The 15,608-nt window shown below is 39.4% G+C and overlaps 1 protein-coding gene and 2 long non-coding RNA genes across 3 annotated transcripts; 1 reads left to right on the forward strand and 2 right to left on the reverse strand.

Moving 5' to 3' along the window:
• Nucleotides 1–2,939: 2,939 nt before the first annotated feature.
• LOC130590928 (uncharacterized) lies at nucleotides 2,940–4,814 on the reverse strand. Its single transcript, XR_008968825.1, has 2 exons — nucleotides 3,621–4,814; nucleotides 2,940–3,141 (listed from the first exon to the last, which is right to left on the reverse strand). It is a non-coding gene; the product is annotated as an uncharacterized LOC130590928 (long non-coding RNA).
• A 1,432-nt stretch (nucleotides 4,815–6,246) lies between these two features.
• On the reverse strand, nucleotides 6,247–11,233 carry LOC125496074 (uncharacterized). Its single transcript, XR_008968826.1, has 3 exons — nucleotides 10,584–11,233; nucleotides 10,157–10,434; nucleotides 6,247–6,470 (listed from the first exon to the last, which is right to left on the reverse strand). It is a non-coding gene; the product is annotated as an uncharacterized LOC125496074 (long non-coding RNA).
• A 1,589-nt stretch (nucleotides 11,234–12,822) lies between these two features.
• On the forward strand, nucleotides 12,823–13,512 carry LOC125495691 (uncharacterized). Its single transcript, XM_048640483.1, has one exon. The coding sequence runs from the start codon at nucleotides 12,823–12,825 to the stop codon at nucleotides 13,510–13,512; it is 690 nt and encodes a 229-aa protein (XP_048496440.1).
• The last annotated feature ends 2,096 nt before the right edge of the window (nucleotides 13,513–15,608 follow it).

The following is a 15,608-nucleotide window of genomic DNA, read 5'->3' on the forward strand; positions in this document are numbered from 1 at the left end:
ATAAATATTTGAAACGAACAAAAACCACATAGATATATGTTGCATTAAGCACACTAGGATGTGTTAACACAATATAGAGGCCGTTACAAAATCCATAAACGCAAAGCTAGCTTGCGTGGACGCAAGCAACCTATTGCGCCAAGTGCATGGTGATACGTCGAGCGCATGGTTAATGAGTGGGATGCACTATGCATGCACCTAGTACAGGCTAGCTAGTTTCTTATCTCTTTGCTTGGTCTATTTTCTTTCTCCTATAAATAGCTTTGTTTTTTATGAACATTTATGATACTTCGAGACATACTTACATATACTGACCGACATACTTTCATCATACTCCGCATACAAAAACACTCTCAAACTCATATTCAACTACATTTAAACTCTATTGACGTACTCAAATTTCATATTTCAAACTTCAAGATTGCTCCTCTTACAGAGATAGTTACACAAGACTCCGGCGACAAAGGTATAATGCTTGAGGGTCAATTCCAATTAATTTCTTATGTTTGTAACAATCTATTTGTCAAGATATAAATCATTAAATGAATGTATGCTCTCTTGTACTCTTCTATAATCTCTCCGTTTTTTATATTTCTTTGGTATTCTATATTATACTATTATTGCTCATATGCATGCCAATATACTTAAAACCGCACATGCTTATATTTGCTAAGAAAATAATTAATTAAGTAAATGTTCAAATGTTAAATTCAGATTATATGGACAATTAGATTAGGTTCCCAGTCATTTGAATGTTTAATATGTCACCAAAAATAAGTTTTTTGCGTCTTTAATGAACCGACATAGATTAATTTGAGATTGCGTTAACATATTGCTTTGGTTTTTAATTCCTTAACAATAGACATGAATCATATTAAGTAAAGGCCATAATGGACTCATTTGGTTCCTAATCACATTCGTACCCTCACCCCTGAACTCAATCTTAAGTTCATTGATCAATTATGGAGTCATGACGGAAAAATCTACATTGAGTAAGTCCCTAATTTGTCACTATGATTTTCCAATATCCAATTAGGTTTATTTTTGATGAAAAAGAGGGGCAAAGCCCCTAAACAGGAAGAAATATAACCCAATTACCTTCAATAAATCAGGTAAACTTTGCCATTGCTCTACCAAAAGACCAGCAAGCCCGGACATCTCCATGTCACTGAGAAGTGCATTAAAAACACAGTTTATGAGCTCCTTTTAGCTTGGTTTGATTCTTTCTTCCCTTTTCTTCCTCTTTTCCTTCTCTATTTCTTTCAGTTGATCATTGTTGATCATAGTGACACTTTGCTAGATTTTCAGTCAATTTTGATTGGATTTCTAGTAAATTTGCTTTCACCGTATTTTTTAGTGCTTTGATTGCAAGTATGACCTTTTCCGAGGCCGAGAGTTGGGAGATACGGCATAAGGAAAGGGTTCGAGGAGCCGACCAGGGACAGATGTGTGCTCGCACCACTCTCTATGTGCCCTCATATGTTGGTGTGATCGTTCACCAAATTAGTGCACGCACACCATCGAGAACTATTGAAGACCGAATGTCTCAAGGAATGGTGTATCCGCACCAGCCATGTTGTGCACCTACATCACCCTGGTGCGCCCGCACCTTTCACAATGGTGCACCTGCACCGTTCGACGCTTGGTGTCAGTTTTGTGGCATATGGAATGGTGCCGCCCGCACCATTTGAATCCACGAAGAAAAAAATTCTAGGCTTGCCTTAACACTTTGGATTCTTTATTAGTTTTCAACTTATGCTTTATTCTAGTTTTAGAGAGGTTATTAGGGTGCACGACCCCCTTGTGGGCATTCACCCTACCACGCCAGATACCATATGATCTAGAAACACCCACTCGCATTGTGGCCCGTCCGATTATAGTGAGTACACAAAGACCACTTGTCCGTGGGCCAGCCTCTGCCGGGCGAGTCTACTTTGAACGCGACCACCTCCTGTTCTGTGATATATGGTGGATGAGCTAAGAGGGACTAAAAAAAACTCACCTCCTAGGTCACTTGTTGATAAGCCTTCGGGGCAGTGACGAGAGGATCTTTAGCCAAAAGTTTAGATTGTATGGGGGCATAGGCACAGTCTAAGCCTATGAGAAAGCGATGTAAGCGATCATGTTTACGGAGCTTTTCAACAAATTTGAGAACTTCATAGTCATGGGCACCCTTGGACCACCATAGGTTGATTTATAGAGATGCCGATTCGTCCTATAAGCGAGACAATCAGCTATAGTAATCAAGTAAAGATTCACCACTTGCTTGTTTACAATCAGTTTCAGATTTTAATTGACACACTTTGGTGATATTGGAAACAAAAAATCGATCCTTTACATGTGTATGGGTATAACCCAAGTACGTTAGCGGACCAACGTGGGGAGTCCGCGAACATTATTGAGGACGCGAGCGAGGCAAGTGTCATCCACAGCTCTAATAAGTCAGTTCACCTTTGTGGTCCGAGAACGTTGGCGGTCGCCTGATAAGACAAAAGCAGGGGAATCTTCCCACATGTCAAGTACATCACAACTATACACGTGTCGAAGGATTGCACACCCTGTCAGAGGAATAGTACTTCTATAAATACCCCACTAGTACTATTTTGCAAGTACGCTATCTCTCATACTAAAAATAACTTATCTCTCTCTCTAATTTTTCTCTCTAAATCCTAATTGGACAAAAACTTACTTGAGCGTCGGAGGGGGTTTCCTCACAACCACGCCGAGGGAGCTCACGTTTGCTTGCTGTGCAGTTATTCACTATAGAACTTCACTCTCCAGATCTTTGGGAGGACTTCCCTTGAGGCCGTCAACCGTTTCTCAACCGAAACAACTTGGCGCTAGAAGGAGGGGAACTTCACATCTTTGTGAACGCAAACATGGAAAAAGCAAGCTGTAACAGCCCGCTCTTCCGAGCTGCTAGCGAAACACACTTAACATTCATAAACTAGAATTAACTCTTAAATAAATTAACTTGCAGCGGAAAAATATCCTTAAATACACCAATAATTGAACCAAAATTCCCAAATATTATACAACGAAATACTAAAAACCAACTATCTAAAATACAAGCTTAATCCTTAAGCCACTATGAAACCTTGATCTTGCTCCACTTCGAATTCCGAGCTCTGAATATCAAACCTGCAAATTAAGGGGAGAAATACAAACAAAACAAAATTCCAAAATGAGTGGAAAACTCGTAACCTTTACTTCAGCCCGTCATAAACATTTTATTTCTCAAATCATTTTCATTTCGTTACAACGCTGGCATAGCTCACTCTCTTAAACAATCAGTGGCAAGTACAGGCTTTGGACAAAAGACAAACACTGCCTCCAAGGTTCGTTATGGAGTCCAGCAATACTACCCCCAAGGTTCGTTATGGAACGTAGCCGACCGTATCAGGTCAAAAAGTAACCATCCTCCACCCATACCTTGCCCACTTTCTATCTTCAGTTCATAAACTAAGCCAGCAAAACAGTTGCGTATTCATAATCAAACAATGACATTTCATCATCACATTCATATCTATGGCCATAGTACGAAGTTATTTACGAAAACATAACAAAGAGATTCACACACATGGGCATAAGTAATACATTTTACTGAACATAAAAGTTACCTGAACTGCGATTCAGATTCCACCAACATAACCTCCTTTGTTAATCTTCATCTCCAAATGAAATTCAATTCCATAATCCTTCTCCAACAATTTACCTCATAACAATAACAGTAATCAAAAACCAATCTTAACTAATCTAATTAACTTCTCTTAATACAACCACTATGCTAATCAAACTAATAAATCCCACAAATAAAAACTAACTAATTTAATAACCTCTACACTTATCTTCAAATATATCAACTCCAATCTAACATATTACTAGTAGTAACAATCACTAACGAATTATATTAAACTAACATAAGAATTTATATGACCCATATCTCTTTCCCAAAAACAATATAACACTAACTAAACTTGCCAATCAACTTCAAACTACTCCTACTGATTACTAACCATAACTAGGCATAACGCTTCACCAAGACGACGACACATTAACAACAATAACATAACAGCAGCAACATTATGGCGGCAGAGTCACCAACATATGGCCACCACCAAAGGTGGTAGCAGCATCAAAGTGCGAAGGAAAAAGAAAGTAGCAGCAACACCAACAGAAGTCAAGAAGAGAAAGAACAGAAAAACAACAACGACAACAACAAATAAAAGCAACAACCACCCCACAACAACCATCATAACAATACCATTAGACAACAATGAACAACAACAGAACAACCGCTAATACAACAACAAACCACAGCAACTTGGCTTAATTTACAAATAGAAAATCAGAAATAAAAAGGGAAAGGTATATTATACCTCTACTCTATTGAGCAGTGACAAACAAGGGAGCAGAGAGCTCCGGCGGTTCGCTGCGTCGTGGTGCGACGCAAAGCAGTAGCAGCAGCAACGCGACGCTGGCAGTAGGAATCCGGCGACCGTTCGTCGACAACAACTCAGAGCAGCAGCAGCAAAATCACCAACAACAACCACAAATAACAACAGCAGCACGGAACAGAGGAGGAGAGAGAAAAATCGCGAACAGGGTATCTATCACAGCCGCAACATCGCGCAAGTGGAGGAGTAGACGCGTCTCCGACGAGCTTCAAGGACGCCGGCGAGGAAAGGCGCAACTCCGGCGAGCAACGAGCACGGGACGAGAGAGAGATTAAGGGGTTTGGGGTTTATCGTGAAATGAGTTTTTACGAGGAAGGAGAAAAGAAGGGGTTTTGGGCTGTGAATGAAATTGCCGACCAAAAGGATGGGGGGGGGGGGTTTTACTCATTAACCGACAACATGAAGGGATGAGAGCCCGACTTTGGTTTCCTAATCGGGTAAATACAAATCTACAAATTTCTAATTAAACGCGATATATAAAATAATATAATAATAACTTCATAAAGTTAATATAATAATATATTGCAAGAACGACAAATAAAATTCATACTCCATAACTCAAATAAAATAAGAATTTTCGAAACATAATTAACTTAATAATTATAATTAATATTTAATTAAACGCACTTAAAAATAGGCTATTACACAAGCGATGACGGACGTGGTCCACAAGGATTCGAAACTGGACAAGGGTCTACTCAGCCATCTATTACCGGACCTATCAGTGCACCTCAGTTCTCAACTAGAGGGGCCGAGAACAATAACGAACAGCAAACTCCTGAGAACAATGTATCTCAGGTCAACACTGGTGGCGGATTATTCAACTTGAATCAACCCTTGTTAGTTCTCTCCTGAGCAGCTACATACTGTAGCGTCTTTTATCCAAATGTTGCAAGCCGGTATTCAGCCTAACAACACCCCTACTCCTAATGCCAGGGGTGGCCAAGTTCGTAGGCGGATGATAGCTATGACTGGGCGCAATGTTGAAAGTACCCCACTAAAGAGAGTGCAAACCTTTTCTCAGGAGGGATGCCAAATGGAAAGGCAAATTGAAGACCCAGAATATGAGCCTAATATCCTAGAAACTGAAGAACATGACAATTCAGAGGATGGTAGCCAAAGTCGTCCCCACCATGAGTACAACACCAATGGTGCTAGTAACTATTCGGCGAACGGACACTTGCTAATCAAACCCAAACTCTCCCCATTCGTGCCAGAAATACTGAATCACCCAATGTCAACACAACAAGAATGTCATCCTTTAGGGTCCGCAAAAATCAGACGCTAAAAACGCGGAATCGGACGCTAAATATATTAGCGTCCGCCAACGGACGCTAAATATATTAGCGTCTGCCAACGGACGCTAAAAGGCTGATGCAAAACCCTTGGTCGCTAATTCTCCAAATAGCGTCCGCTTAGCGTCTGATGTAGCGAATTTAGCGACCGTTTCCTCGGCAGTCGCTAATTAGCGACCGACCAAAGCAGACGCTAATTAGCGACCGCCTAGGTAGTCGCTAATTAGCGACCGTCATCAACAGACGCTAATTAGCGACTGCCTAGTCGGTCGCTAATTAGCGACCGTGTCCTTGGCAGTCGCTAATTAGCGACCGTTTTATCCGAATACGCATTTGTACTTTCTTTTATTTTTTGGTACGTATTTGCACTTCTTTTTTTTTTCTTCTGGTTAACTAGTATTTAATATAATAGCTTGCTTTTAATTAATTGATATTAAATGTAACAAGATATGGAATGATGCAAATACCATAATTCTTTTATTAAGGCAAACAAATTAATCAATTCAATTATTATTGATAATTAATGTACTTACAAGTGAAAAAATAATTCTAGAACTAAATTCTAGTATACTTAGAACAAAATCTAATACAAATCTCATATAATTACATGTACACTTTAAACTCCACGACAAAAATCTGGAACCAAAACGGACTTCAAATATGGTGTCTGGATCGAAACCAACTTCAAATCTGGAACTCAAACGCAAATCTCATAACCCTGCAACCCAACAAAATCAAAAAAATTAATGACATTATTGAAAAAAAAACAATTATTAACAAGAAATTAAATGAATAACTAAATAAATCTGGAACCTATTTTGCCCCAACCCCCACCCGAGCCAGCCTAACCCACCACCCAGCCCACCCAAACCCTAACACAACCAACGACCCAGCCCCCTATCACCTTCTTTATCTTGGTTATAGTTGATTCCCAGTCTTGAAAACCTATTTAGTTAACACAACTCCAATGCACCTAAATCTATCAGAATAAAGCTACCCAACTTACACTGAGCTCATGCTGATAGTCTTTAGAGCCAAACACATGTTACTTGCTTTACTAATAACTAAAAGAAACCAACAAAGTATGTTCTTGCCTTTAGCCAAAGAAGAAGAAACTATCATTCTCTCCCCTCATTCACAAGATTCATGTTTTATTTACAAGTGGCCTGCTCCACTTTGCTTAGCAACAACTTTAGTAAGCACATGGATAGACCCAGCCACCTTAAAACCATTCTTGCAACTTGCAAGTGCAAATTCACAGTATTAGACCAACCCAAATTACACTTTCTTCCTCTGTAAGTTCTAGGTAACAGTGCATCTGTGTATATATTCAATCTTCCTGGATGTTTTTATTAAGTTGAATTATTCTCAGTGGAAGCTTAAGTAGTGCCGTAGTGACACACATACTAGTAGTTGCCTAAGTATTAGCTAAGGTTGGTTAGTTCCATTTGTTATGCACTTGTCCCATATAAAGCCAGCTCATGTATTTGTTTGAGTATGGAATTTAGTGAGATTAAGAATTTGTTCTTTCTATTATTTGCCTTTAATGCATAATTGAATGCTAGCTTAGTCTCTCTTAGATATAAAGGTCGTAAAACACTTCTAGTTCTGTTAGGAGTATTGCTAGAAATCCTATTTCTAATAGGAGCAGAACTCATGTAATCCTACTTTTATTAGGAGTAAAGATTGTAATTCTCATTTCTAATTGTAGTTGGATTAGTAATCTGAGACTTAGTTGGATTATTAGTCCTAGTTGAGTTTGAATTATAATTGAGTTAGAAACCTAGTAGTGACAGTAGTTTTTGCTTATATAATTTTACTATTATAATTGGAATATGTTTTAGTTGTTTTAAGCCAGTCATGACTTTAGTTTCATTCTATCTTAGGTGTGTAGGATAAAGATATATTTAGTTTGCCGATTTCTTTTCCTTAGTTTTAGTTGGTTTATGATCTCTTTCATGTACTGTAACAGCCCGCTCTTCCGAGCTGCTAGCGAAACACACTTAATAACCATAAACAACAATTAACTCTTAATTAATAAAATCACAGCGGAAAAATATCCTCAAATACACCAATAATTGACTAGAATTCCCAAATATCATATACAACGAAATATAAATAACTATTCTCAAATCAGCTATCTAAAATACAAACTCAATCCTTAAGCCACTATGACACTTTAATCTTGCTCCACTTCGAATTCCGAGCTCTGAATATCAAACCTGCAAATTCAGGGGAAAAATACAAAACAAACACGATTCCAAAATGAGTGGAAAACTCGTAACCTTTACTTCAGCCCGTTATAAACATTTTATTTCTCAAATCGTTTTCATTTCGTATAACGCTGGCATAGCTCACTCTCTTAAACAATCAGTGACAAGTACAGGCTTTGGACAAAAGACAAACGCTGCCTCCAAGGTTCGTTATGGAGCCCAGCAATACTACCCCCAAGGTTCGTTATGGAGCGTAGCCGACCGTATCAGGTCAAAAGAGTAACCATCCTCCACCCATACCTTGCTCACTTTCTATTTTCAGTTCATAAACTAAGCCAGCAAAACAGTTTTCGTATTCATATTATCGAATAATATTTCACCATCACATTCATATCTATGGCCATAGTACGAAGTTATTTATCAAAAGCAGAATAGAGAAATCACACACACATGGGCATGAGTAAATGATTTTAGTGAACATAAAAGTTACCTGAACGCATTCCAATTCCAACAATACCACTTCCTTCATAATCCCGAATGGTACTTCACTCTCATAATTATCCTCCAATAATAACTTCACAATAATAATAATAATTAAAAACCAAACTTAAACTAATCTAAACTAGAAAATGAAACCATAACCTATCTCAATCTAGAAATTACAACCTTTAACATTCTAATTTCCTTAATTCTCAATATAGAAATCCTTTACAGTCATACGCAACAACAACACCATAACCACAACAACCCAACAATAATCACCACAAATAGCTACACCAATTCAGCAACCCATTTTAAAAATAAACCACCATCACAACGACACAACAACCACCATCACAGCATCAACAACGCACAAGCACACCACAATCATAACACCACCTCCACCAGCAATAACGCCAACCACAACAGAACAATAACAATAATATAGGAGCACAACAAGAACAACAAAATAATACAACAACATAACCTACAACAACAACAAACCACAACAACAAAACTTGGCTTAATTTACAATTAAAAAAAAGTTAAATTATGAACAAAGAGGAAATATACCTCTGCTCTACTAGGATGCAGCGAAGAACAGGGCATAGAGGGAGGGGGGTTCGAGTCTTCGACGGCGACTGAGCACCGTCAACCACAACAACAGCGGCAGCAACGACTAAACACAACCGCCGGTAGAAGAGAGGAGTGATGACGGCAGACGACGAATCTTCGGCGAGACAAGCAGCAGCACAACACAACACATCAAAGCAATAGAGGAGAGAGAAAAATAGGACAGCAGCAACAACATCATCGACAGCAACGACGCGAACGGAGAGAAAGGAGAATTCCGGCGAGCAATAACTGAAGACGACAGCACCGCCGGCCTGTGGCCACCGGCACCGACGCGCGAGAAAAGAGAGAGAAGAGGAGTAACTGGGTTTTGGTTGTGGGGTTTTACGGGGTTGGGGTTTGAATTTTGGGTGGTTTTGGGTTTCTTTGCATTTGGGTTCACATTAACCGACAGGAGAAAGAAATAAACGGTTTAGGATCTAATTTGACCGACCAAAAGAAAGCGTGATATTTTGGGTTTCTATTTTGGGAAAAATACAACTCAACTAATTGCACATAAAATTCAATATATAAATTACTACTAATAATAACTTCATAAAATTAACTAAATAAATATATAACAACACGACAACTAAAATCTATACTTCACAACACAAATAGAAATAAGAAATTTCTGAAACATAATTAACTTAATAAACATAATTAGCTTCTAAATAAACGTTCTTAAAAACTGGGCTATTACATGTACTTTTTCTTAGTATTAGACCAGCCCAAATTACACTTTCTTCATCTGTAAATTCTAGGTAACAGACTAACAGTGCATCTGTGTATATATTCAATCTTCCCGGATGTTTTTAGTGTTGTATGAATTTTTCTTAGTACAATCATTAAAGACAAACTTTATCTTAATATTGGACGTTGTTCACTAATCTTTTACCATGATGAGCTATCCACATACATACACATCAAAAGATCTGTTTAATTTACACTTAAAACATTTTGATACTTAACTCGTACCAAATATTAACATATAATTTGCTAAACAGTCCTGTCAAGTCAACTTGTCCTACTACCACAGAGAATGCAACAATGTTAATTAAAAGATTAGGCAACTCAAGAGCTTGATGTTCAACCTCACCTTTGTATATGTTTGAACATGATCCCTCCAGAGTGAACTTTGCAATACATCCCTTACAGTAGATATAACCTCAAATGAGGTTGCTTTTATGACATCATCGTCTTTGTCATATGTTAAATCCTACAACAAGAAGAGTGGCCTCGATCAGCTCGGCATTAATCCAAACAAGCAATTACAACTTACAAGAAAACAGTTTAAAGAAAAAATTGCGAAAAAGAAAACATTCAATGCCTTGCCTTCAGATGATCAACTTTGACAGTGAGAGGATCCTCATTCACCTGGAAACAACGACACCATGGCAATAATCATAAGGCATTGCATTGAAGATCTAGAATAAGTATTACAACTAAAAAATGTGTACCTGTTAAATATACACAATGCTTTGTCTAATAATTTGTATATGAGAAGTCTAGAATTAAGAAATTACCAATAAGAGAAGGCCTTGAATGGCCTGAACAACAATGGAAGAGTAACCTTTGGCTGCAAGGGATAAATGAATGAACAACACCCCTATAATAGCAGTCATTGAAGCTGTACAGATAAAAAACACTTCTCTGTACTTAAGCTCTTTAGTAGGAGCTAGCTCTAATATGAAGCTGTAATTTACTTCTTAGCTAATTGTAACTATACAGAAGTTCGAAATTCATATTATTCATGTCTTAGAATTGTAGATTACATCATAAGCTAGAATCTCTAGTCTTTAATCTTCTTCATCAATGTAATCAATATGGCATGCTAGAATTCTATCAGACTTTAAAAAATCATTCATTGGATTATTCCTCAGAATTGTTATGCTGCTAATTTCACTTGACTCCTGAGAATCTATCCATCAATCAAACTTTTCTACCACCCCTAATGGCTAATATCGGAAAAAAATGAAACCCCACATAGAATCCAATCATCCTTTTTACCCTATGATCCCCTTTATCTAGGATGATACCCATTTTAATTTTACCTCAATATACATAATCATGAAACCCCCTGTGCATGGGCTCCTATACTGCATGACTGTCATATCTCGACTGATAGCACCTCACTACCAGTAGTTGCTTTTGCAAATTTTATGTTCCAAGTGAATGTTCATGTACCCTGCTAATTTTGGTTATCGAAGTTAAGGACCTGGTATGAATCCACTGTAACAGTGTCTAATGCTTTTTGAATCCTCACGAGAGTCTCATATTCCAGATTGTTCTCTTGATGTGGGCTGGAAACAACGTCACAAGACCCTTTCTAGTAGTAGGGGCGGCAGCTCTAGCTCCAGTTATTGACAAAGGTTTAAGGAAGCTCCAAAAAGCTCTGAATCTACCCAGTCTTGTTTATGCTTTTTCCCTTGTGGTGGGTATTGTTGCTACATCTTGTTTTACAGTTATAGGCTTGTTTTACAGTTCCTAACCCAAGACCACAGACCCACCGCGCTCGAAAACCCCCAAACCCAACCCAAAATGCAAAACCCTAATACCCAAACCACCCACGAACCAAAATCCCCACCCACTCGAACCCCCACACGAGCCGGAAAGCACCACGCTCCCCCAACAACCCCACGAATAGACCCACCCAAACCAAAACAACAGCGAAAATGAAGATCCAAAAACGAAAATTGAAAAAAAAATTAAAAAACTAAAAATTTAAAAAGCGATAATTCAAAAACTGAAAATTTAAAACCAAAAATGAAAATTCAAAAAACGAAAATTAAGAAACTGGAAATTTAAAAAGCGAAAATTAAAAAATGGAAATCCAAAAACGAAAATTTAGAAACGAAAATTGAAATATGAAAATCCAAAAACTGAGAATTCAAAAACTGAAAATTCAAACGACAATTAAAAATAAAATAAAAATATACCTGATAAAGAAGCGGCGGTGATGCTTGAAGACGGCGGTGATGCTCAGAGACAGAAATAACCAACAGAACAAAAATACCAGATCTAAACGAGAGAAATAACCAAAACCACAATTTTTCTGAGGAAAATGAATAGTTTGAGGGAGATGAAGAGTTAGACAGAGAGAGAATTGAGTGAGAGGATTTTATTTCTTATTTAGGGTTATGGATAATTGGACGTTTGGTCGATTGATTTTGGTAAGACCAGTGAATTAGCGTCGGCCAAACGGACGCTAATTTACTTAACGGACGCTAATTAGTGTCCGTTTTTGTAAACGGACGCTAATTAGCGTCTGTTAACAAGAACATACGCTAAAAAACAAGAAAGCAGATGCTAATCTGCGTCTGTCACATATCAGACGCTAATTTTGAATTTACCGTCCACTTATACTATCAGACGCTAAATTAAGACGCTAAAAAGGCGTATTCTTGTTGTGCAAGAATCAAATGCCATGATATAAGTATGATGGCAACTCAAACCCTGATGATCATATTGCAGCGTATGAGGGACACATGTTCTTATACAACCAAGTGGATGATATCTGGTGCAAGGTTTTCCCATCCACTATGACCGGAATCGCCCAAACATGGTTCAAGAGCTTGAAGCCGGGTATCATCTTCTACATTCAGCACTCATTTCGTAAGCAACAGGCGCCGCGAGCGCACCACGGGCGAGCTGCTCTCTATTAATCAAGAAGAAACATAAAGTCTTCACGACTTCATTGGTCTCTTTAATGTGGAAGCGGTCTCTATCCCACAGCTCCAACAGGATGTGGCGGTATCAGCCTTCATGACAGGGCTAAGAGAGGGGTCAGCCTTCAGAAGCTACATGCGTCGTAAAAGCTTCACGTCTCTAGGGCCTGTACTGGAAAGGCAAATGACTTCATCAAGGGTGAAGAATTTGATAAGGCCGCGAGCATTTAGCACCGTGAGTCTGAAAAGAAGAAAAAGGAAAAGCAAAGAAAGGAGAATCTGTGAGAGTGATCGCGGCCGAGATGAAAGAAGGCAAGAATCAAATGTGGTCAAAAGAGGTAGTGACCGTGAAAGGTGTGATCGTGAAAGGGGGGACCATGAAAGATATGACCGTGAAAGAAGCGGCCGTGAGAAGAGCGGTCGGGAGAGGAGTGAACGCAAGGAGAAATTTGATTCGTACACTCAACTGACCACCTCTAGGAGTCAGATATACTTGATGAATAAAGATAGTGACAAGTGGCAGCGACCAAAGCAAATGTTCCATAAAAACCGCGACAAGACCAAGTGGTGTGATTTCCATGGGGATCACAGACATTTGACCGAAGATTGTCGGCATCTGAAGGATAATTTGGAAGATTTATTGAGAAGAGGGTATTTTAGCCAATATAAGGCTCAAACTCGGAACAGAGACTTGGTCAAGCCAGCCAACCAGAATGTTCAATCGCGGATCAGTGAGATCCATTTGATTAGTGGTGGTCCGATTAATGGAGGGAGTGAGTGTGAATGAAGCAAAAGCAAGCTTGAAGGAATTCAGGCACCAGGTTAACTTTAATGAAAATATGCAGTGGAGGAGACCGCCAACAATGCCAGCTATGTCCTTCACCGTAGACGACGCGGAGTATGTTGTTTACCCCTATGATGACCCTCTGGTGGTCACATTAAAAGTGTCAAATAAACTGTCTGATTCATAGAATTCTTGTCGATGGATGAAGTTCTGCAAACATATTGTACTTATCAACCTTTGATAAGTTGATGATTGGCCGAGAGCACTTGAAGCCTGTTCGATACCCAGTGATAGGGTTCACGGGAGCATCTGTGACTCCTGAGGGCCTCATAACCCAGCCGGTCCGAGTTGGGGACAATGACGAGGCCCGGGATGTAATGATAGAGCTCTTAGTGGTTGATGTGCCGGGAGCTTATAATGCAATTAATCGGGCACCCCTTTATTCACGACGTTCAGGGAGTCGTATCTAAATATCACCTAACTATGTTGTATGTCTCGAACTTGGGGACGACAACAAAGTTAAAAGGAAATCAAGAAGCGGCAAATTCATGCTACTTAACAACAGTCAAGCAGCCGACAAGAAGAATGCCGGTGGGGGGAAGTGGATCCGCCAACAAGAAAGCAAAGGCAGCCACAGAGGAAAGCTTTAGCATCAAGTGAAGCAGAGACCGGAAAGAAGGAGGATATGATGGAAGTTTCAGTGGAAGAATTGGAGTCTAGGACGGATGATACGCCAAGACCCATATCGAATGGAGAAACAGAGAAGGAGAAGCTAGCAGAAGATCCGACAAGAACAATTGCTGTTGGAACAGATATGGACCCAAAAGTTAGGTTCAACCTGGTGACTCTTTTAAGGGAAAACGTGGACATCTTCGTGTTCTCAGCGGATGAGATGCCGGGAATAGATCCGGCTATGATGCTACATCACCTGAATGTAGACAGCACTGTCCGACCTGTCAAAAAAAAAGAAGAGGAACTTCTCTGCCGAAAAGAACAAGGTTGTTAGATGAACTGCTGGCAGCAGACTTCATTGAGCCATGTGATTACCTAGAGTGGTTGACCAACGTGGTCATGGTAAAAAAAGCTAGCGGTCATGCGCTGTTAAGCTTTATGGATGCATTTTCAGGCTATAATCAGATAAGTTTGTTGGAGGCTGACAGAAAGAAGACGACATTTATCATGGATTATGGAGTATACAATTATAAGGCGATGCCATTTGGGCTCGGCAATGCTGGGGCGACGTATCAGAAATTGGTAAATAAAGTGTTCGCGAATCAGAGGTGGAGAACATCGAAGCTTATGTTGACGACTCCATCGTTAAGAGTAAAACTGACCACAAACATCTGGATGATTTGGCAGAAACCTTCAAAATGCCAATAAAGTATCAGATGAAACTTAACACAAAAAAGTGTGTCTTTGGGGTAGAAGCAGGAACGTTCCTAGGTTTCCTTGTAGGCAAAAGAGGGATTGATGCAAATCCGAAAAAATTTCAAGCCATTATTAACCTACTTGAGCCAAGGAGCGTTAAGGATATTCAAAGGTTGACAGGGAGGATGGCAACCCTCCCTTGATTCATTTTAAAATCAGCAGATAAAGCTTTGCCTTTCTTCACATTGTTAAGATGAAATAAGAAGTTCGAGTGAGGAGAGGAGCAAAGTAAGGCATTCGTGGCAGTGAAGGAACATTTGAAGAGCTTGCCCACCATCATAAGGCCAGAAACCGGAGACGTATTATAATTGTATATCTGGGCCTCGCCAAGAACGCTCGCGACCATGTTGTTGGTAGAAAAGAAGAAAAGACAGCAGCCAATATACTTCATCAGCCACATCCTTAACTGTCCTGGGGCCGTTATCAGTTAGCGGAAAAAATGGCTTTAGCTATGATAATCGCCGCCAGGAAGCTAAGACCATACTTTGACTGCCATCTAATCCAAGTTTTAACAAATCAGCCACTAGAGAAGGCTTTGCTGAAGATGGATAGCTCGAGCTGCCTACTGAAATGGGCAGTCGACTTATCTGAATATGATATACAGTACAAGCCAGGACCGCCATCAAGGGGCAGGCCCTGGCAGATTTTATAGTGGAAGCCTCATATGAGTA

Source organism: Beta vulgaris, chromosome 3 (assembly GCF_026745355.1).
Source record: "Beta vulgaris subsp. vulgaris cultivar EL10 chromosome 3, EL10.2, whole genome shotgun sequence".
NCBI classification, from domain to species: Eukaryota; Viridiplantae; Streptophyta; class Magnoliopsida; order Caryophyllales; family Amaranthaceae; genus Beta; species Beta vulgaris.

Excerpts from the sequence above, each read along its gene's own strand:
- LOC125495691 (XM_048640483.1), top strand. The coding sequence starts at position 12,823 with ATGACAGGGCTAAGAGAGGGGTCAGCCTTCAGAAGCTACATGCGTCGT.